This window comes from Gadus morhua, chromosome 22 (assembly GCF_902167405.1).
Source record: "Gadus morhua chromosome 22, gadMor3.0, whole genome shotgun sequence".
NCBI lineage: Eukaryota > Metazoa > Chordata > Actinopteri > Gadiformes > Gadidae > Gadus > Gadus morhua.
Genome location: NC_044069.1, coordinates 3,300,319 through 3,322,851, shown reverse-complemented (window position 1 = coordinate 3,322,851; position 22,533 = coordinate 3,300,319). Strand labels below are relative to the sequence as shown.

At 44.7% G+C, this 22,533-nt stretch overlaps 2 protein-coding genes across 8 annotated transcripts in view; both read left to right on the top strand.

Annotated features, from left to right (window-relative positions):
- Positions 1–17,041, top strand: part of LOC115535437 (major histocompatibility complex class I-related gene protein-like) — a 100,584-nt gene extending 83,543 nt beyond the window's left edge. For all 3 annotated transcript variants that reach the window (XM_030346643.1, XM_030346644.1, XM_030346642.1), the window contains 5 exons: positions 7,864–8,142; positions 10,642–10,941; positions 11,331–11,435; positions 16,235–16,302; positions 16,546–17,041. In XM_030346643.1, the coding sequence (XP_030202503.1) occupies positions 7,864–8,142; positions 10,642–10,941; positions 11,331–11,435; positions 16,235–16,302; positions 16,546–16,557 (764 nt within the window). In that variant the 3' untranslated portion in view covers positions 16,558–17,041. The remainder of the gene's footprint in view (positions 1–7,863; positions 8,143–10,641; positions 10,942–11,330; positions 11,436–16,234; positions 16,303–16,545) is intronic.
- Positions 1–22,533, top strand: part of LOC115535444 (major histocompatibility complex class I-related gene protein) — a 142,320-nt gene that overhangs the window by 59,018 nt on the left and 60,769 nt on the right. The gene's annotated exons all lie outside the window — the stretch shown is intronic.

Here is a 22,533-nt window from a genome sequence, read left to right as displayed (position 1 = left end):
GGAGGTCCCTGGCGGGTCTGTCGTAGGTCGTAGGTCGATTTCGCCTTCTGCCGTTTCCACCGCATCTTCTCAGTCACTCCGACCACCACATGTGGCTGCAGCAGGCTGTCTGCAACTGGCAGCGAGGTCTTGAGCCTTCGTGACATTAAGCGTTGGGCGGGGCTGCTGTCCAACCCCTCTGTGGGCGTGTTGCGCCAGTGGAGGATGGCCATCCATGCATCTGTGCCCTCTGCTTTTGCCCGCTTGCAGAGTGATTCCACTATTTTCACAGCTGCTTCGGCCTTGCCGTTTGATTTCGGATGACGGGAGGAGGTTGGACATGAGTAAAACCCCAGTTTGTCGCGAACTTCCTGAATTGTTCACATGCAAACTGTGTGCCATCAGTGATCACTCTGTCCGGCTGCCCATAACGCACAAACTGGGCTCTGCAGCGTGTGATAAGCGTGTCAGCTGATAGGTCTGTCAGATGGTCGATTTCCCAGTAATCAGAGTAGTGGTCTACAAGGATGATTCTTTGCCTGCATACGAGTAGATGTCCATGCTCACCGTTTGCCATGGACGTGTAGATGTCTCATGCGACATCATTGGTTCCTTCTGCTGATTCCTTGCATACTCATTGCATGCAGAGCAGTTGGCCACAAAGTCTTTGATTTCAGCTCTCATGCTCGGCCAGAAGAGGGTATCCCTGGCCCGTCTATAACAGGCCTCGCCACCTATGTGGCTAGAGTGTATCCGCTTGAGTAGCTCTGCTCTCAGGGCCTTTGGGATAATTACTCACTGTCCTCTGTATTGCACATCATTTTGCACATTCAGCTCATCCCGGAAGGGCCAGTAGTCCCACACTGCCAGTGGGGTGTGCTCCTTGAAGTCAGGCCAACCGTCCAGGATCACCGTCTTCAGCTCTTGGAGTACATCTTCCATTCCTGTGTGCTTTGCTATTTGACGGAATCTGAAGGAAGTGACTTTCAGGTGCTGGGCTTGGTCCAGCTGTGCGTGCTCTGTCTGGGTGGCAAACACTGCGTGGCGCACATATGGGGTGTCTGGCCCCTGGTGCGGCAGAGTAGCTCGACTTAAGGTGTCCGGTACGTACATTTCTCGCCCGGGCTTGTACATCACATGTGCATGCCATGTAACCAGCAGGTGGTGCTGCTGTGCTGCGTGTTTCTAAACAGAATATTTGTTACAGTCCGTTGGATCTTCTTTCCCCAACACGAACAACACACACACATGTCCAGAAGTAAACATACTGTATATATACTGTGTATATATACAGTATGTATTTTTTTTTCGTGTCATTAACAACCATGTTAAGTCCCTTCTAGCTGATCATTTACCCGATAAACTTGAGTCACTTTCCAACACGTCTATGTCTGTCAACAACCTTACAGATGGCCTAAACAGTGCACTGTCAGAATCGCTTGATTTCTTTGCTCCTCTTAGAACCAGTAGAGGCACTCGAACTAAATCTGTACCTTGGTTCTCCGACCTCACTCGCTCTTTAAAACGGGCTTGTCGTAAACTTGAAGACCGATGGCGCACCTGTAAATCAGAGTCCTCACGCCTCGCCTGGACTCTTAGCTTTAAACATTATAAACATACACTTTCTGCTGCCAGATCTTCTTATTTCTCCAATTTGATAAATACCATTAAGAACAATCATTGGGTCCTGTTTAATACTGTGGCCAGGCTTACACACTCTTCACCGGTTCTGAGCTCTTCTTTCACATCTAATGATTTTCTAGAGTTTTTCACCGACAAAATCTCCCAAATAAGGAACAATATCATTAGCCAGCAGCCCTCTAGTACCATGTCCAGCCAGTGCTCTGTGTCCTGGCCCACGAGTTCACTCTCTCAGTTCAAACCTATTTCTGCTGAGGCCCTGGCCTCAATGGTTGCCGCCTCAAAGTCAACAACATGTTCACTTGATCCCATCCCTTCTGACCTCCTTAAGGAACTCTTTCCTATTCTGAGTGTCCCTATACGTGCCATCTTTAACACTTCCCTCTCTGAGGGGTGTGTCCCCTTAACCTATAAATCTGCTATCATTAAACCACTCCTCAAGAAACCCAATAGCGATCCACTGGTTCTTGCAAATTATCAACCTGTTTCCACTCTGCCTTTCTTATCTAAAATACTTGAGAGAATTGTTGCTGATCAACTGACTCTCCACCTTTCTGCCAATAATCTCTGACAATTTTCAGTCTGGTTTCCGCTCCTGCCACTCTACTGAGACTGCCCTAACTAGAGTAGTTAACGACCTACTTGTCACTGCTGACTCTGGATCAGCCTCCTTACTTTTAATTCTTGACTTAAGTTCGGCCTTCGATACAGTAGATCATTGTGTGCTTCTACACCAACTGGAGCATTACGTTGGTATCCACGGGCTGGCGCTCTCCTGGTTCCAGTCCTACTTATCTAGTAGAACCCAACGTGTCAGTTTCAATAACTCTTTGTCAGAATGCTCTACGGTTACCACTGGTGTGCCCCAGGGGTCTGTCCTGGGGCCCCTGCTGTTTTGTATCTACATGCTCCCTCTGGGTATGATAATTGCCGAATATGGTATAAAGTTCCATTTATATGCTGACGACACACAGCTGTACATCCCACTACAGCCTAATGACCCCTCCCATATACAAAATCTGGAATCATGTGTTCGCCGAATCAAGACCTGGATGAGTCAAAACTTTCTCATGCTTAATACTGCTAAGACTGATTTGCTGGTGATTAAGCCCAATAACTACAAGTACTTCTCTGAGAGTCTCTGTCTTAATATCGATGGCTGTTCAATCTCTGAAAGCACGCACATTAGAAACCTAGGCATTACTTTTGACCCAACCCTTACTTTCCGGACTCACATCAAGGAAACCACCAGGTCGGCCTTCTTTCATCTGCGCAACATTGCTAAAATCCTCCCTGCTCTGTCCCGGTGTAGCGCCGAGGTGGTTCTCCATGCCCTTGTGTCTTCCCGTTTGGATTACTGTAATGTCCTTTTTTCTGGCCTCCCCATCTGTTCTACTAGGAGCCTTCGGCTTGTGCAAAATTCAGCCGCCAGACTCTTAACAAAAACAAGTAGGTACTGTCACATAACTCCTGTCCTGGCATCATTACATTGGCTGCCCATTCAGGCTAGAGCCGATTTTAAAGTTCTTCTCTTAACGTATAAGGCATTAAATGGACTTGCACCTTCTTATTTAACTGAACTACTTTTTCCCTACATTCCGCCACGTCCACTCCGTTCTCTTAGTTCTAACCTCCTTGTCATCCCACCAATCAATAAAAAGTCTGCTGGTGGCAGGGCCTTTTCCTACCGTGCTCCTTTTCTATGGAATGGCCTCCCACTATGTATCAAAGAAGCTTCATCCACTGCAATTTTCAAGTCCCGTCTTAAAACATACCTTTTTACTCAATACTTTGGTTTAAACTAATTTTTAACTGTTTTATCATATTCCTGTGGTGTTTTAATATTGTTTTAATATTGTTATTATTGTACTTGATATTTTGTAAAGTGTATTGAGACCAGTGGTGTAGTCTACGTGATACGCAGGTATACGCCGTATACCCACTAGGAACGCACCAGGATTTGCGTATACCCACTTAAAAATGTGCACGGATACGTATCAATCGTCTTGTGACAGATCTTTCACCTCTGTGTTTATTTTTCGGAAATATCGGTTGGGTATAACTGCAATAAAATACTTTAAGCAGAGGAAGTTATCTCCTACATTCACCATTCATAAAATTCCCGCTGCGCGCTCGCGCTCTGCCCTGTCTCTGTTACGAAGCGCGAAGCTGCCCCTGCATCTCTGCACGTTAGTTGGCGGGCCGAGCCCCTCCTTCTCGCGTGTGTGTGCGTGTGTGCGTGTGTGTGCGTGTGTGTCCAGTCCTCCCATATTAATGTGTAAACCACATAATAAGTAGTCAACAGAAGACAATGTTTTAATCCCACTTTATATCTCCTTGTTACTTTTAGATGAGAACCCGGAATTTAAAAACAGGCATCCTTGGTTAGAGTGGAGGGAAAAAAAGTTATAGGTAAATGTCAGCCAACATACAGTTGGTATACACAATTGAAATTCATAATGTTAATCACTATGCAAATGAGAGTATAGCTAATTCATGGTCATTTTTAAGGTGCAGTAATTTCACACTTTTACACAATTCAATAACTGTATGGTATGTTAGATAACAACAGTAAGAGCTCAAATTAGAGCAATTGAAAGAGTGAAACATTAGTCTCCTGTCATCTCCTTCTCATGCACTGGTTAGCCATGGATGTAAACAGTTCATTAAATTATTTTGAGTAGATTTTGTCCTTGTTTAGCATGTGCTATTGCTACTATAGATATACAAAGGACAACTTGCCATTTTTGTGTTCCATTTGTTCATACTGTTATTAAAACTGATAAACCTACGCAGCTTTCCATGATTGTTGATAATCATTATACTCTTAAATCAGCGGGTTGTAGACCCCTGCGTTGGTGAGTGTGGTGCGACACCCCATAAGCGCCACACACGTACACGTACCGGTCGGACGGGTTTGTACGAGGCTGGAAGGGAATCATCACAGTATACCCACAACAATAAAATAGACTACACCACTGATTGAGACCATGTACCATGGTGATTTTGCACTTTAAATAATAAATTGATTGATTGATTGATATATATATATATATATATATATATATATATATATATATATATATATATATATATATATATATATTAGTGCTGTCAAGCGATTAAAATATTTAATCTCGATTAATCACATTAATGTCATAGTTAACTCGCGATAAAGCGATCTTTTTCTATTCTAAATATCCCTTTATTTCGTGCTGCTAGCCTTTTAGTGAGATCAGGGAGTGTTGAGAAGGACAGTAATAAAATCTATTTGGTAAGATGGATATAAGAAGAAAGACCCACAGTGAATTCAACCCGGTCCACTTGACATCGGGTAGGTGCATGACAGTGGTACCGTAAAACTTCAATAGCCCGGGCTTTCATCAACTTTTGAACAAAACTCTTGCTCAGCAAAGACAGAAAATTTATTATTTAAACCAGTGGTGGGACAGAAGGGAGATCTTGAATTGGATCCTGTACTGGACAGGAAGCCAGTGGAGGGTTTTGAGGATGGGTGTGATGTGGTGGTACTTCCGCACCCCCATCAGGATCCTGGCAGCACAATTCTGGATGCACTGCAGTCGCTGGATGTTCTTGCTGGGGATCCTGATGAGGAGTGCATTGCAGTAGTCCAGCCTGGAGGAGACAAAGGCGTGGACAAGTTTTTCGGAACCGGGGAGATTGAGTATGGGGCGGAGTTTTGATGGAAGAAGGAGGTTTTGCAAAGATGTTTGGATGTTGGCCTCAAAGGTCAGGTGAGGGTCCATTCTGACCCCGAGGTCAGTGACTGAGGATAAGAGGTGGAGGTCGTGGCCGGAGAAATTGATGCTGGTGATAGTGGATGACCGGGTCTGGTGTGGAGTGCCAACAAGAATGGCTTCCGTTTTTGAGCCATTGAGCTGCAGGAAGTTCGCCGCCATCCACACCTTTATCTCCTCCAGGCAGGTGGAAAGTGTGGATAGAGCTGCAGAGGGGTTTGGGTTTGTTTTGATGTAGAGTTGGGTGTCATCAGCGTAGCAGTGGAAAGATGATCCATGCCGGCTGATGACACGACCAAGGGGGAGCATGTATAGCGTGAAGAGGGTGGGGCCAAGGACTGATTCTTGAGGGACACCACAAGTGACAGAGTGCGTGCATGATTTAGCATCACCCAGTGATACATACTCTGTTCTGTCCGAGTGATATGGCCGGACCGGAGAGACTGAGTGATGATTTTGGTGATCAGTGGAGTGACTTTTTGTCAGGGTTGAGGGAAATGGGTACAGGTCACAGGGGGATGGCTTCAACTTCCTTAGGATGATGGGAGTGGAGAAAAACCTAACATTATCAAACTTTTTCAAGAAAATCTTTAATTTTCTCTGCATGAAAAATTATCATTTCAATCCACAAACAACATATGTGTGATCAAGGGCATATAAAGACTGAGACCAGAAAATAATTACTTTCTCTCCATTGAAACCCCTTCATATTTTTCGATCTCATAGGTCCCATGGGCTCTACCGGAAAGGGTGTGACTTCGCCACTCTTTAGGCCTCCTGCAGTACAATATAGAAGGTCTGGTCGATACAAGTACCCCGGGTTCAGGCCCACAGTATAGCATGTAGTTATCAAACGAACCACCAGGGGTCAGTGTTGCACATGCAAAGAAGTGTGCTTCATAGCGCAGGAGATGAACGCGGCGCCAGACCAGCAGGAGTGAACTCAATCCGTGGCGCCAGCCCCTGCTCATTAAACTACGAGTCCAATCATATGTCCTCATTGACGTCTCCACTAGGGCATGACCTGCCGACTGAGTACAGGGGTGAGAGATGGTGGTATTGAAAGATCTGTGCTGTGATTCGCCGGCGGTGATTATTTGGACCATATGTTAGGAGACTCATAGTATTTAGGGAGAGCACTGTGCGTCTGTCTCTGCGTTGATGTTTAGGCTGTGTATCAGTTGTACTGCCCGTGTGTCTGTGGTCATTTCATTCGAGTATTTAATGTTGACACACACATAAACATAAAATCACATTCATGAAAACAATTCTGTCTAAAACGTACCCACAACTGCTCTCTCTCTCTCTCTCTCTCTCTCTCTCTCTCTCTCTCTCTCTCTCTCTCTCTCTCTCTCTCTCTACCTCTCTCTCTACCTCTCTCTCTACCTCTACCTCTACCTGATTCCAGCCCACTTCGGTTCCACTCCGTTGCTCTCCGTTAACAGTCCGCTGGTCTCCCGCGTAGACGCCGCTTTATTTAGAGGTTTCCCAGAGTTCCCAGCTCCCCCCTGTGTGTCTGGGATCATTGGTTTAGCCGTGGGGGGGGGGGGGGGGGGGGGTAGGAATATTCATACTGGTTTAAATAATACATTTTGTAGTCTTTCCCATCTTTGCTGAGCAAGAGTTTTGTTCAGTGATTGAAACATATAAAAGCCTGGGCTATTGAAGATTTACGGTAGGCATACCACTGTCATGCACCTACCCGATGTCAAGTGGACCGGGTTGAATTCACTGCGGGTCTCTCTTCTAACTGTCCTTCTCAACACTCTCTGATCTCACTAAAAGGCTGGCAGCACGAAATCAAGGGATATTTACAATAGAAAAACATGCACGATTAATTGCGAGTTAACTATGATATTACTATTATTAAATATTTTAATCGCTTGACAACTCTAATATATATATATACACACACACAAGCTCACACACACACAAATTCTCATCTGTGTTCCAATGTATTCAAATGACCAGGGCACAAAATGACATGTATTCAGTCCTCCTGGTTCAGTGTGGTCCCTGTCCCTGCCCTCAGCTCCTCTGAACAGCGATGCTCCTTTCATCCATATCAAAAATGCGTCTTTCTACAGTCCTGGCAGACATGTCTTTAATCCTGGAGGTGTGTCTTTGTTTGTTAATCAGTTAAAGATAACCTCTGAACTGCTGAGGTAAGCCTCCTTTATGAATCCTCCATCGGAGAACCTGAGGGTGGGTTCGGGTGGTGTAGGGCGGTGTAGGGCAGGTGTAGAGCTCTGGCTGGTCTTATTTTTTCATCTATTCTTTTTTAAACATGAGTTATTATCATAATAATATTGATGTGGTTTGTGTTGTGATATCTGTGTGTATTTGATGTTAATGAAGAATAAAATACATCTAATCTTACCCTTTCTCTTTTACTTCCTTTCATATCTCTCTCTCTCTCTCTCTCTCTCTCTCTCTCTCTCTCTCTCTCTCTCTCTCTCTCTCTCTCTCTCTCTCTCTCTCTCAGGTACCCACTTATATCAGAACATGTATGGCTGTGAGTGGGATGATGAGGATGGTACTACTGATGGTTATGAGCAGTTTGGTTATGATGGAGAGGACTACCTAGTGTTGGACCTGAAGACCCTGACCTGGGTCGCTCCAGTACGTCAGGCTTTCACCACCAAACTGAGATGGGATGGGGACAGAGCTGAATTACAATACTTGAAGTACTACTACACCAAGCAGTGTGTTGATTCGCTGAAGAAGCTCCTGGCCTATGGGAAGAGCACTCTGCAGAGAACAGGTAGAGTCACATGACCCGGTGGGCGTTGACAGACTCATGTCCCTGAGAGCGCACTCACACTAGGCCATCTGTACCGTGCCCAAGTCCGTTTGACACCTGTACCGTATTCTAGTACGATTTCCTACCCCCTGCTGTGCCGCTGGCCTGGGCTCGCAATCTCAACTGAGTATGGTGGCCTCATGTACATACGTCATCACGTCGTAATACGTCATCACCAAGCGTCCGCTGCTTAGTAGAACAACACAGAGAAAACAATTTACACTTAACTGACTTTGTTGCTTATTTGGAGCCGTTCTACTCAGATACAGCCCTCTCGAACTGAGCGTCTTTACACTGCCTAATGCCATGTTTTTTGCAAACCTTTTTCGCGGCACGGCCCGAGCGTTTACACTTCCCGAGGACCTTGCACACATTGGCCGTTTATTGGGTTTCATTCTGTTGTAAATGCGACGGCTCCGTGGTTCCGGGGGGGGGGCTTGGGTAGAGGAGTTGCTGCGCTGTCTCCACAGAGACAACGCAGGGATATCTGTGGGAAAGAGATATTGAACCCCCAACTCACATGCGGGACGGGACGCAACCAAGGAGTCAGTTGGTCAAAAGCAGGAGCCGGCTCAGAGAGTTGAAGGTTGCAAAAATGTTGCCGGTTTATTTACAGTGCCAAAAAGTCACACAAAAGAATACAGCCTCTCGGCAAGCTGTTGCATATCAAATGCCCGACCTTTTTCCCTCACCATGTCTCCCCATTAAATAGGCCTACCAATCAGGGCCGATTGGGAGAGCCCACTGGGATAGGTGACACATCAATATAACATGATCAATCAAACACCACAGAATGATAGCCCCAACACTATATGTTCATCAAACGATGCATGCAAATATACACACACACACACACACACACACACACAACACAGTCTTTGATAAATAAATCACACCAACCATAACGACACTCAGAAGTACAAACGCTACCTCACCACCCCCGCCATTAGCAAACCAAATGAACTGTCCCGGAACAGAAAATAAAGCCCTGGGGTCTCATTACAGAAACTTCCTAACTCTGAAACCCTATCCTATCTTGAGATAGGAAGGCATTTAGGGGTTTTGATATTACAGAAGGAGGTTTCCTAACTTAACTTAGGAAGAAATCCTATCTTATCTTAAGATAGGAATTTAGCCATTACAGAACTATCCTAAGTTAGGTATTTCTTAAGTTAGGATCCCTAAGTTAGGTGGCCATACACCCTGTCCTAAATTCAAAATAACTGTCAATAAAAGAAGAAAATGGTAGCAGCACTGCTAGTAGGTCTGTATGACAATGAAGACGAGGAACATCACAACAGAAATGTGATGGCTAAAGGGCTACCGAGACCGCATAATGATTTGTTACCTTTGTATTTAAATTGTATTTTATCGCCTGCAAAGACATTTAATTTTGAATTTGGTAGAAGAATTGCTTTACTACTTAATTACTACTTCTTTTTGTTCTCTGTACCAATACCCGCCATGTACTAGTGCTACTAGCTTGCCGTCATTAACAAAGATCCTCAACATTCGCTGTTAACGTTAAAAGTAACTCATTCTATCAATCTCACGCACACTCTGGGTGCAGAAGCAGACATAACCTGACGATTGCCGATCGAAAAATCTGATTGAAAGAACACAGTTAGGATTACCTAAGTTAAGATAAGATAGGAGGCCAAAGATAAGATAGGAAACGGCCAACAGGTTAGGGACTGCTTCTGTAATAGGAAGTTAGGATTTTTCCTATCGTTGAGTCCCTAATTTAAATTAGGATGAGAAGTTAGGATTTTTTCTGTAATCTCCGAAGCGTGCTCAGGCCACTTGAGTACGATTGGCGTGTTCACACTAGCCAAAGGATCTAGAATTTAGGGGCGCAGAGGTGTCAAAACGGACTTGGACACGGTACAGATGGCCCAGTGTGAGTGCGCCCTAAGTCCCTGTTCTCTTTCTCTCTCTCTCCCCCCCTCTCTCTCTCTCTACCTCCCCCCTCCCTCTCTCTCTCTCTGTCTCCCCCTCCTCTTCCTCTCTCTCTCTCTCTCTCCCCCCTCTCTATCTCTCCCTCTCCCCTACCTCTCTCGCGCTCTTTACAATATAAAATAATCCCTCTCTCTGTTTCTGTCTCCCTCTCTCTCTCTATCTCCCCCCTCTCTCGCTCGCTCTCTCTCTCTCTCTCTCTCTCTCTCTCTCTCTCTCTCTCTCTCTCTCTCTCTCTCTCTCTCTCTCTCTCTCTCTCTCTCTCTCTCTCTCTCTCTCTCTCTTTCTCTCCCACCTCTCTCTCTCTCCCACCTCTCTCTCTCTCCGCCCTCTCTTTCTCTCTCCCCCCATCTCTGTGTCTCTTTATCCCCTATCTCTACCCCCCTCCTCTCTCTCCCCCCCCCATCTCTACCCCCCTCCTCTCTCTCCCCCCCCCTCTCTCTCTCTCTCTCTCTCTACCCCCCCTCTCTCTCTCTCTCTCTCTCTCCCCCTCTCTCTCTCCAGAGCGTCCGCGGGTGTCTCTGCTCCAGAGGAGCCCCTCCTCCCCAGTGGTGTGCCATGCTACAGGCTTCTACCCTGACAGGGTGGTGGTGTTCTGGAGGAGAGACGGCCAGGAGCTCCATGAGCAGGTTGACCCCGGGGAGGTCCTCCCCAACCACGACGGGACCTTCCAGGTCAGCGTGGACCTCAACCTCAAGGCCGTCCCACAGGAGGACTGGGGGAGGTACGAGTGTGTGGTCCAGCTGAGAGGGATCGAGGAGATCTCCACCCTCCTGGACCCCGACCTCATCAGGACCAACGGGGGTAAGACTGGTGTTGGAGGGGATGGAGGTGGGGAACACATGTTTCACCACCTCCATCTGACCTCATCACAACCACTGCCAGGTGTACCTGGACACTGCTGAAGCTACTGGGTAAACACACAGCTCTCAGGAGTAGCTCACTGCAGCAGAACACGGTGGATTGTGGGTAAATTAGTTCTATGAATAGGGCTAGTCTCAGATCAGTCCCTGAGTAACCCTGAGCACCATAACAGATTCTAGAGGATAGTTAAACTGACGTTGTGTTAGTCGTGTGTGTAGCATCACGTGACCGTTGACATGTGGTTCAATGATGGACGGATGGATGGGAGAGGGTCTCTGTCCAACATCTATTATTACACACCTGATTTTATTTTCTTGATTTACCTTCAGAGGATCAGAGTGGCCTCACCATCCCCATCATCATTGGGTTCCTTGTTCCCCTCCTCGCTGCTGCTTCTGCTGTTGTTGGAGTCTTTGTGTACCAGAAGAGGAACGGTGAGACACTTTTACAACACTAATCATTTCTCTCGATCTTTAGATTCACAAAGTAGTTGGTGAGTAAAATTAGTTTTTACTGCAGTTCTGCTCTTTTGATTAACGCCACTACCAACATAGAGACCTTGATGACTTGTCTAACACACTGTCTATTCAGCTCTGTAGATCTAGAAACATCTAGCTCACTGGACTATACAGCTCTATAGACCTAGAAACATCTAGCTCACTCGACTATGCAGCTCTGTAGATCTAGAAACATCTAGCTCACTGGACTATACAACTCTCTTGATTTAGAAACATCTGGCTCAATGGACTATACAGCTCTATAGATCTAACAACATCTAGCTCACTTGACTATACAGCTCTGTAGATCTAGAAACATCTAGATCACTGGACTATACAACTCTGTAGATCCAGATACATCTAGCTCACTGGACTATACAGCTCTATAGATCTAGATGCATCAATCTCACTGGACTATACAGCTCTATAGATCTAGATGCATCTAGCTCACTGGACTATACAGCTCTATAGATCTAGATACATCTAGCTCACTGGACTATACAACTCTATAGATCTAGATACATCTAGCTCACTGGACTATACAGCCAGTGGCGGTTCCAGACAAATTTTACTAGGGGGGCCAAAGAGGGGCCGGTGTTCAACCAGAGGGGCACAAAAAAAAGGCACAAAATGATATTTAAAGATTTATTTATTTTATTTTCAAATCAGTAAAATATAAAGAAAACTTCCCTGTATGGCCCAATAAAACAAACCAGCTCAACTGTACTGCATGGCTTTTTAACTTAACCACTCAATTTATGGAGCTAATGCCCTAAATCCTGAAGCTAAAGGAGGTAGGGCCGTAGAAAAATGAAAAATACAGTACAGGGTACAAATACAGTGTGTCAATTCAATGTGAACAAACCTCCAGGGTACAACAAAGGGTATAAAAATGTGACATTACCTATTAATGTAAACACTACACTACAACAACAGGATACGGCGGTTGTGCTGTCTGGCAAAACGGTCCACAAATGCATCCAGATCCAGAGCCTTGGCCCTTCTGGACTCTATGCTCAGGACACCAAGATCACTGAGTCTCATGTCAGTAGTGGTGGACCGCAGGAAGGTTTTGATCAGTTTCAGTGTAGAGAAACTGCGTTCGCAAGAGGCTGAGCTTACAGGAAGGGTTACGGCAATCTTGCACAGTCTAAAGAGTTCAAAGAAAACTTCCCTGTATGGCTCAATAAAACAAACCAGCTCAACTGTATTGCATGGCTTTGTAATTTCACCACTCTGTATTTTTCTGTCCAAAACTCTCTTAAATTGATGGAGCTCATGCCCTAAATCATCAAAGTCTGCATTGTACAAACGGCCAAATGAAAAAACATTGGTCTCCTTTGAAAAGGCATCACTCTGGGGGTTGAGAGACTGTATGCTTGTCATGAGCTCACAGTTGGTATTGGAGAAACGTCTGTTCAACTCCTTGAGCATGCTGTCAATTACAGGATAGAAAAATGATGTGCAAAACATAGCTTTGTCACGTTCTACCTCCCTCTGACCAACAGTGCTTAGTGTGCAGTAGCCACTGAGCCTAGGGCTCAGCATTGTCTGACGTTTTGCCACTGATGTTGCAGAATCACAGTGCTCACAAATAGTCAATGCTTCATCCCACAACTTATCAAAGAAAGACTCCTGCCTGTGGTCTTTCAATGTCTGGACTAAAGCATTTACCAAGTCACAGCTCTAGCCAGATCAACAGTTTGTGACTGTAACATGTCAGACGGTAGTTTTGCCTCCCCAAACAACTTACTAAGAGTGACAAGGTGCACAACAAATTGTAGGTCAATTTGAGGCAGAAGACCTTGGGCCTCAACAGTTCTTTCACCGTGGCGTTCTTGAGCAATCTGTTGCAGTAGTCGTTTAAGGGCAGGTAGAGTGTCCATTATGTTGCGTAGGGCTAGAAATCGGCATGCCCAACGTGTGTCGCTTAAACGTTGCAACTCTCTTGTTTTGCCATACATTTCTTTTTGGAGAGACAGCCATTTTGGGTGCACATATGAGCCAGAGGTAAAAATATAAAGGCTCTGTAACAAAGAAAAAAATTCCTCTGTTTCTGGGACATTTTTGACTACATCAACTAACACTAAATTGAGACAGTGTGCACTACAATGAATGTAGAAGGTAAATTTAGCCTGTTCTTTGATCCTTGCCTGAACCCCTGAATGTTTACCGCTCATAACGGCAGCGCCATCGTATGCTTGGCCTACAAGGTTATTTTTGTAGTTCAGGCCGTAACTTTCCAGTAAGTTCACTATTTTTCCAGTTAGGCTTGCTGCATCTAACCTCTCTGCAGATTCAAAATGGAGAAAACTCTCCTTAATCGCCCCATTGTAATAGTACCTGAGTGTGAAAGAAATCTGTTTACTTTTTGAAACATCCTTTGTTTCATCTGCCATGATGCTGAAAACCTCACTGTTCTTCGCTTCTTCTATGATTTCAGAACGAACCATTTCTGCCAAACAACCCAAAACCTCATTCTGGATGATCTTGCTTGTGTACTTTGCATTGTTAATAGAAGTTAATCTTCTCTTAACAAGTGGGTCGTGGTTAGCAACTGTGCTAAGAATTTCCCTAAAGTTTCCTTTGTTATTGGACTCTTCAGATTCATCATGCCCTCTTTGTGCTATGTTTTGTGTAGCTGTAAGTAACAGCACTTCCCCAATTGTTTTAATGTATGCCCGATTTTCTTGTACTTGTTTAGTGTGTTCTTTGTTAAGGATATCTGCTAGTGTTGCATCATTTTTAACAGCACTTTGATAATCCCGCCATGCTATCATCGCACACTTGTGTCGCTCAGACTTTGCATGAACTGAAAACCCTGCCTTTCTCATAGTTGCATTTTTCCAGTTTCTAAACCCAGGGGTTGAAACAAAAACAGTGTCAGGGGTCTTTGGTGTGCTAAAATGTCTACATGCATAGCAATATGTAGAGTCCATTATGACAGAATACTCAAGCCATGGATGAAGAGTATACCAGTTTTGCCTGAAGCACCGTCTTCTGTCCCCCATCAAAGTGGTTGGGAATATATTCAAGTTCGGCTGTACTGGTGCATCATTCTTGGACTTGCTGATATCTGTAGAAAGATGTACAGTAAACATAGAGCACAACTACAACATTTATTTACTTACGCATGTATATCTGCATGTAGTTCAAGTTTGTGCCATATTGGCACAAATTGAATTTACAGCAGAAAGCATAATTTTAAGGATACACAGTAGACCTACAATGAAATTGTAATTGCACTACTTTGCAAACAGAAATAACCTTCTTCATCACAAACCTGCAGTACTTGATCCACATGGATTTACTTGCTGTACCTCTGGCTGTTTCTCTCTCTGTCTCTGTATGTTTTCTTCCTCCTCACCCTCTTCTTCATCCTTCTCACTCTCTGAAATTTCCCTCTCTGTGTCAGAGCCCTCACGTTCATCACATGCCCTCTCTCCAACCTCCTCCGACTCTCCCTCTTCCTGCTCCTCAGCTCTCTCAATACCTTGACTTGTTTCTCTCACTGCTGTTTCTTTCACTTTTTTATTTACTGGGGCAAAAAAGGATGCTATATTCTTTCCTCGTTTCATGATAGCTGCTATTAGTAGGGGCACGCATTACACTTCGTTGCATAACCATCTCTCCCTACTTAACACGGGAAGATCAACAAGAACAACAAGTCACATAAAAGATTAAATCGTTTTGCTTACCTTCAACTTTTGCAACAGGAGAAATCGTAGCTCCTTTCTCCAGGAGTATTTGCTGAGCTCGCATTCACCGAGCAGCAGCAACACAGTGTTTGGGTGCGCCGTTTGGGTGCGCCGCTCTAATTTACCCGTGTAGAACGTGCAGCAACAATGTTTGGGTGCGCCGTTTGGGGGCGCCGCTCTAATTTACCCGTGTAGAACGTTGCGTCGCATTAGTTCCGCTTTTGGCACTCGCGTGTAAAATCATAATCAATTCATAATTGTTTTATTTGGTCAGCACGGTGGGGCCACAGGGGGGGCCAGGGACATGTCCACAGGGGCACGGGCCCCCGTGGGCCCCCGTGTAGAACCGCCATTGTATACAGCTCTATAGATCTAGATACATCTAGCTCACTGGACTATACAGCTCTATAGATCTAGATACATCTAGCTCACTGGACTATACAGCTCTATAGATCTAGATACATCTAGCTCACTGGACTATACAGCTCTATAGATGTAGATACATCTAGCTCACTGGACTATACAACTCTATAGATCTAGATACATCTAGCTCACTGGACTATACAGCTCTATAGATCTAGATACATCTAGCTCACTGGACTATACAGCTCTATAGATCTAGATACATCTAGCTCACTGGACTATACAACTCCATAGATCTAGATACATCTAGCACACTAGATACATCTAACACTCACTGGACTATACAGCCCTATAGATCTAGATATATCTAGCTCACTGGACTATACAACTCTATAGATCTAGATACATCTAGCACACTAGATACATCTAACACTCACTGGACTATACAGCTCTATAGATCTAGATGCATCTAGCTCACTGGACTATACAGCTCTGTAGATCTAGATACATCTAGCTCACTGGACTATACAGCTCTATAGATCTAGAATCATCTAGCTCACTGGACTATACAGCTCTATAGATCTAGAATCATCTAGCTCACTGGACTATACAGCTCTATAGATCTAGATACATCTAGCTCATGACTTCACCTCCTCCCATTCTGCTACTTCCCAGGTTCTGACACCAGCTCTGAGAACACTGAGGGGCAGAATTCGGCTCCTGAGGCCCAACCTCTGACCACAGTCAGTACTTTACCACTTTACAGTACTTATTCAGACTTGTATGTTCACAGTTTTATTTATATGCAGCCTACTTTATCACATCAATAGTAATTAACTATTTTAACAGAACTTCATCACAGTAATATTTTAACAGTACTTCACTACACTAATATATTAACATTAGCAGTCATATATAAACAGTACATCATCACAGTGATAATGTGTTCAATGTTTAATCCTGACTCGTGCTTCCTTGCTGTTTAGGTTCAAAGTTAAATCATGAAGAGGCTTCCTAAACCAGGATGGAATGGATCGCAGTTCACTTATAATCGTTACCAACAGGCTTGGGACTTCAGCTAACTAAAGATGCTATATTTGCTGAATTAAATAACATTCATACTTAACTTTATTTTGATAACAACCATTAACCTGTAAGAATTGTAAATCAATAGATCGCTGTATTTGTGATAGATTTGATTTAGGGCGCACTCACACTAGCCCTAAATCAACGTGCCCAAGTCCGCTTCACACCTGTACCGTGCTCAAGTCTAGATCGTTTGGCTAGTGTGAGCATGCCAACCGTACTCAAGTACAGTTCAAATCCGTGACCCGAGCACACTTCGGAGAGGTGTGCTCGGGTCACGGTACAGATGCTAATTGGCCGACATGCGCACACGCATGGCTACGCAACCTGAGCTGGATGACGTTTATTCCATGTCACCCTTCTTTCCCAATGAACAATAAAGATGACGACAGGCGGTTCACGAGTGGGTTCACGTTGGTGCGATAGTGAAGTTGAGTTTTTGATTAAAAATCCCCCGTTCGTCACGGCATGTGCTTTTTTGGTTCACTGGAGAAGGCTGGAGTTCAGTTTAACTACTCCAGGCTATTTAACTACTCTCAACTATTCATACAATCACCTATTAACACGCTCACACACTCACCTATTCACACGCTCACCTATTCACACGCTCACCTATTCACACGCTCACCTATTAACACACTCACCTATTCACACGCTCACTTAATCACACGCTCACCAATTCACACGCTCACCTATTCACACGCTCACCTATTCACATCCTCCACCATCCAACCTCTCAACCATTCACCCATTCATCCATTCACACTCTCACCCATTTACTCTCACCCATTCATCTGTTTTGCTAATTCTCTCTGCTGAAGAGTATCTTCCTTGAAATAAGTAGATAGATACACGGTATATAGTTCGACATACATTCCAATGCAGTGGCGGACTCAGACTGTTTGAAGGGCAGGGGCGAAAAAATAAAAAGGGCACATTCTGGACAACATGGGGCCCCACCAGCGGACACAGTGGCTTTTCTAACTTGATGGTGTTTTGTTCCCCCAACGGAGCCTTAAAGGCAGCGCTGCCTGGAAGGTCCTATCCTGAGACGCGGGGCGCTCCTCTGTTGAGCAACTCGTGATTGAAGGCTTTTTTAAACATTATATAGCGACTTTTTTTCAAGTTTTGTCCAGTTAGACTGGTGCAATACGTTTGTGAAGTATGGATAGTGAGAGTTCTGCATCGATTGAATTAAAACATCAATCCACGACGGAATATGAAGATAGTTTCCCTGCTGGGGTCACCGCGCATCAAATGGCATCGAGACGCACCTAAACCAGAGCGGACCTTCTGGAGCTGCGATATGCTTGCAAAACAGTTGATTTGTCACCAGAACAGCTGGATCTCATACCAACACACCGGCTTATAAAGAAGAGAAGGAGGAAAAGAGGATCGAGAGGAGGGATCAGGAACAGGATCAGGAGACGGGGAAGTAAACTACCACTACCTGCTTTCACTCTGTCAAATGTGCGATCGCTACGTAATAAGATGGATGAACTTGCGGCACTTGTTAAGCTTGATTCAGATTATCGGAGTACAAATTTATTCTGTTTCACTGAAACGTGGTTAACTGAGGACATTACAGTGTGCTTGGATGGCTTTACATTCATACGCCTTGACCGGGACAAAGAAGTAACGGGGAAATCAGTCGGAGGTGGTCTATGCATGGTTGTAAATGACAGATGGGCAACGAACTTCACAGTTCGTGAGATGCACTGCTCACGACACTACGAAATCTTGTCTGTGTCATTTCGTCCCCACTATCTTCCCCGTGAATTTCAATTAATAACAGTAATTCTTGTTTATGTCCCTGGCCCTGACAACGCGCTGGCAGCAGAGCGCATTTTAGAATGTTATGACAATGCCGTCTCCAGGGCATCTGACCAGCCCGTGTTTCTGATGGGAGATTTCAACACATGTGACGTCACCGCACTTCTCCCACAGTTAGAACAGTATGTAACAACGCCAACACGGCTGAATAGAACGCTAGATTTATGTTTTGGAAACATCCCGGGTGCATATGTATCCAAGCCCTGCCCTGCCCTTGGGTCCTCAGATCATAATGTAATACTACTACTGCCTAAGTACAGACAAAAATTGAAGACCCAAAAAGTACAGGCCCAAACCATCATGGCATGGGAGGTAGACTCCATTCAAAGACTGAAAGGATGTTTTGAGCTGACAGATTGGGAAGAATTCTTCAGGGAATGCAATGGTGACCTTAACCTGTTGTACGATACCATATGCTCTTAGGTCACATTCTGTGCTGATAGTGTTATTCCCACCAAACAAATTAAGATCTTTGCAAACAATAAGCCATGGATAACCAAAGACCTTAAGAACTGTCTCAATTTAAAAAAGTTTGCATTAATCCAGGGTGACCAGCAGAGAGTTAAAGAGCTGAAAAAGGAGCTAAAGCAGAAGACCAAGCTGGCCAAGCTCAACTACAAAAACAAAATGGAGGAGAAGTTCATCAGTGGAGATATAAGGCATGCATGGAGGAGCCTAAACACCATGATGGGCAGGAATAAGAACACTGCTGCAGTACAATGCCCAGACCCTGCTGCCTTTGCTGAAGAACTCAACACCTTCTATGCCAGATTCAACAACACTGACTCTATGGAGGAAATGGTCACTCTCCTATACCCCCCAGAATCTATCTGCATAGAAGAGAAGCGGGTTATATCCATCTTTTCCCATCTCCATTCCTCCAACGCTCCTGGACCAGATGGGCTGAAGGGCAGAATACTGAAGGAGTGTGCAAGTCAGCTGGGCGGTGTAATGACGGAAATGTTTCAGCTCTTCCTAGATGCCAGTTTTGTTCCCAGGCCGTGGAAGGAGACCACCATCATCCCTGTTCCCAAAAAGCCCCGGGCTAAAGCTCTGAACGACTTCAGACCAGTGGCACTCACCTCTATCCTGTGCAAATGCATGGAGAGAGTTGTTGCAGGAGAGCTCACCACCACCATCGGTGAGAATCTGGATCCACAGTTTGCCTACAAGCCAACACGAGGTGTGGAGGACGCTACATTACATCTACTGGATACCATCACAAAGCACCTGGACTCCCAGAACTCCTTGGTCAGGATGTTATTCATGGACTTCTCGTCAGCATTTAATACAGTTAACATCAACACACTCCTGCATCGCCTTCAGCAGCTTCAGGTCAACCCAGCACTGACACTTTGGATCAAGGAGTTTTTAAAGGACAGACCCCAGCATGTAAAGGTCCAGGGTGTAACATCGTCCAACATCATCCTTAACACTGGAGTCCCACAGGGTTGTGTCTTGTCTCCCATCCTGTTCTCAATATACACCAATGAGATCACATGCAACATCAGTGGATTCAAGCTATTTAAATATGCAGATGATCTGGCCTTGGTGGCCAAACTGACAGATCAAAGCACCCTGTCCAAGTACACCCATTATATCACTGAAATGGCCCTGTGGTTCAAAGAAAGCTCACTGCAGTTGAACATCAGCAAAACCAAAGAACTGTGTTGCCATAGGAGGAGGGCATCTAACATCCCACATCCACTTTCCTCACCTTTGACCCTGGAAGGACAAGTAGTTGAACAGGTGGTGAAGTTCAAATACCTTGGCACAGAGATCGACCAACGTCTGTCCTTTAGCCAGCATGCAGATGGGGTTTACAAGAAGGGACAACAACGTATGTATCTCCTGAGGAAACTAGACACCTTCAATGAGAAAAATTGCTTCAAAGACACTGTTTCCCCTTATTCTAGCGACTTTATAAACACCAAAATGAGTTGTTCAAATCATTGTGCACTTTCACATTTTAGCCAAAGAAAGGAGGATGCCTTACTGCTTTCATCTTTACTAACATTTAAGTAAAGATTTGACTGGAGAAAATTCAATGTGCCGCTACCATACAGTCTTTGACCGCCTGCAGCCAGCTAAGGAAACATTTAAGGAAGTTTCCTTCATGTTGAGCTGATAGCTGACCATTATCGTCTCTCTTGCACGAAACGACCTACACTTGAATGATCTTGAACGCTCAAATATTTATATACATTTTAAACGGATTATGCAAACTGAAAATATTACGTTTTTCTAACTTGGCATCTAATTGCGCTTTTCCACTATGGGTTCTGACATACTCTTTATCCGCTTTTTGCTTCGTTATCCAGTGATTTAAGTACCACTCGATGTACCTGTTTGTCATGGCGACGCCACATGAAAGCAACGCCCCGCATTCCCCGTTCGTCAGCTACAAAAGAGAGGAACGTCTGCACCTCAATAGCTAACCACATGTTTTTTTCGGTTTGCCATATTCTTGCTCCAGAGGGCACATCATCATCAGGGGCAACCTAGGGCACTCATTAATTTTCGTTCACGTGTAAAGGGCAGCCAATAAGGCACTTTCTCTCATTTCAACACCATAGAGGGCACTTTAGCACACTTTTTCAATCATGGGGGCACCAGACGGGCAGAAGGGCACTAGAAGGGCACCAGACGGGCAGAAGAGCACTAGAAGGGCACCAGACGGGCAGAAGAGCACTAAAAGGGCACTATAAGGACCAGACGAGCAGAAGGGCAATATCAGGGCACTAGAAGGGCACTAGAAGCGCACTAGAAGGGCACTATCAGGGCACTAGAAGGACCAGACGGGCAGAAGGGGACTATCAGGGCACTAGAAGGGCACCAGACGGGCAGAAGGGCACTTGAAGGACCAGACGGGCAGAAGGGGACTATCAGGGTACTAGTAGGGCTCCAGACGGGCAGAAGGGCACTATCAGGGTTCTAAAGGGGGCACTAAAAGGGCACCAGACGGGCAGAAGGGGACTATAAGGGCGCTCATTAAGGCATGTCATTGAATTTTCTTGTTCTAGAGGGCACATCATCATAATTTATTGTATGAAGGAGCACCTAGAGGGCACCTAATCATGTTTTGCACGTGAAATGGGTCCCGAGACTGGATGCGTGATGGTTCATTATTTGATGTTATACTCCCCCCTACAGGTCACACTGAAGTACCACATGAGAAGTCACACCGTGTCATAAGAAAAAACCACTAGCGATTTGTCTAACCTTATTAACAGCAGAAGTATACCGCGGTGAATTTAGTTTTAGGTTGGATATTCAGTCCAGTTCCAGCCGCGACTTCACGGAGATTTGCCCGACAATAGCAGCAGGAGAACGGTTAGCGCACCTCGCAGAGCCTCGCGGTGAATCGCTGGAAACTGATTTAGGGACCGTCAATAAATTACTTCACGTAAATATATCAATACAAAATACTTGCAGTATTTTCAATAGCTTCCATGCCATGTGACCCAGTGACTCCAAACCAGTATCCAATTGTAGAACTAAACCCTAAGAATAGGACACACCAATTTTTATGGTATTTTAGTGCTTTCTCTATTTTATATGAATATTAATATGCAGGTATGATCATATTTCTTTCAATAGCTTCCATGCCATGTGACCCAGTGACTCCAAACCAGTATCCATTTGTAGAACTAAACCCTGAGAATAGGACACACCACTTGTTATAGTATTTTATTGCTTCCTCTATTTTATATGCATATTAATATGCAGGAATGATCATATTTCTTTCAATAGCTTCCATGCCACGTGACCCAGTGACTCCAAACCAGTATCCAATTGTAGAACTAAACCCTAAGAATAGGACACACCAATTTTTATGGTATTTTAGTGCTTTCTCTATTTTATATGAATATTAATATGCAGGTATGATCATATTTCTTTCAATAGCTTCCATGCCATGTGACCCAGTGACTCCAAACCAGTATCCATTTGTAGAACTAAACCCTGAGAATAGGACACACCACTTGTTATAGTATTTTATTGCTTCCTCTATTTTATATGAATATTAATATGCAGGAATGATCATATTTCTTTCA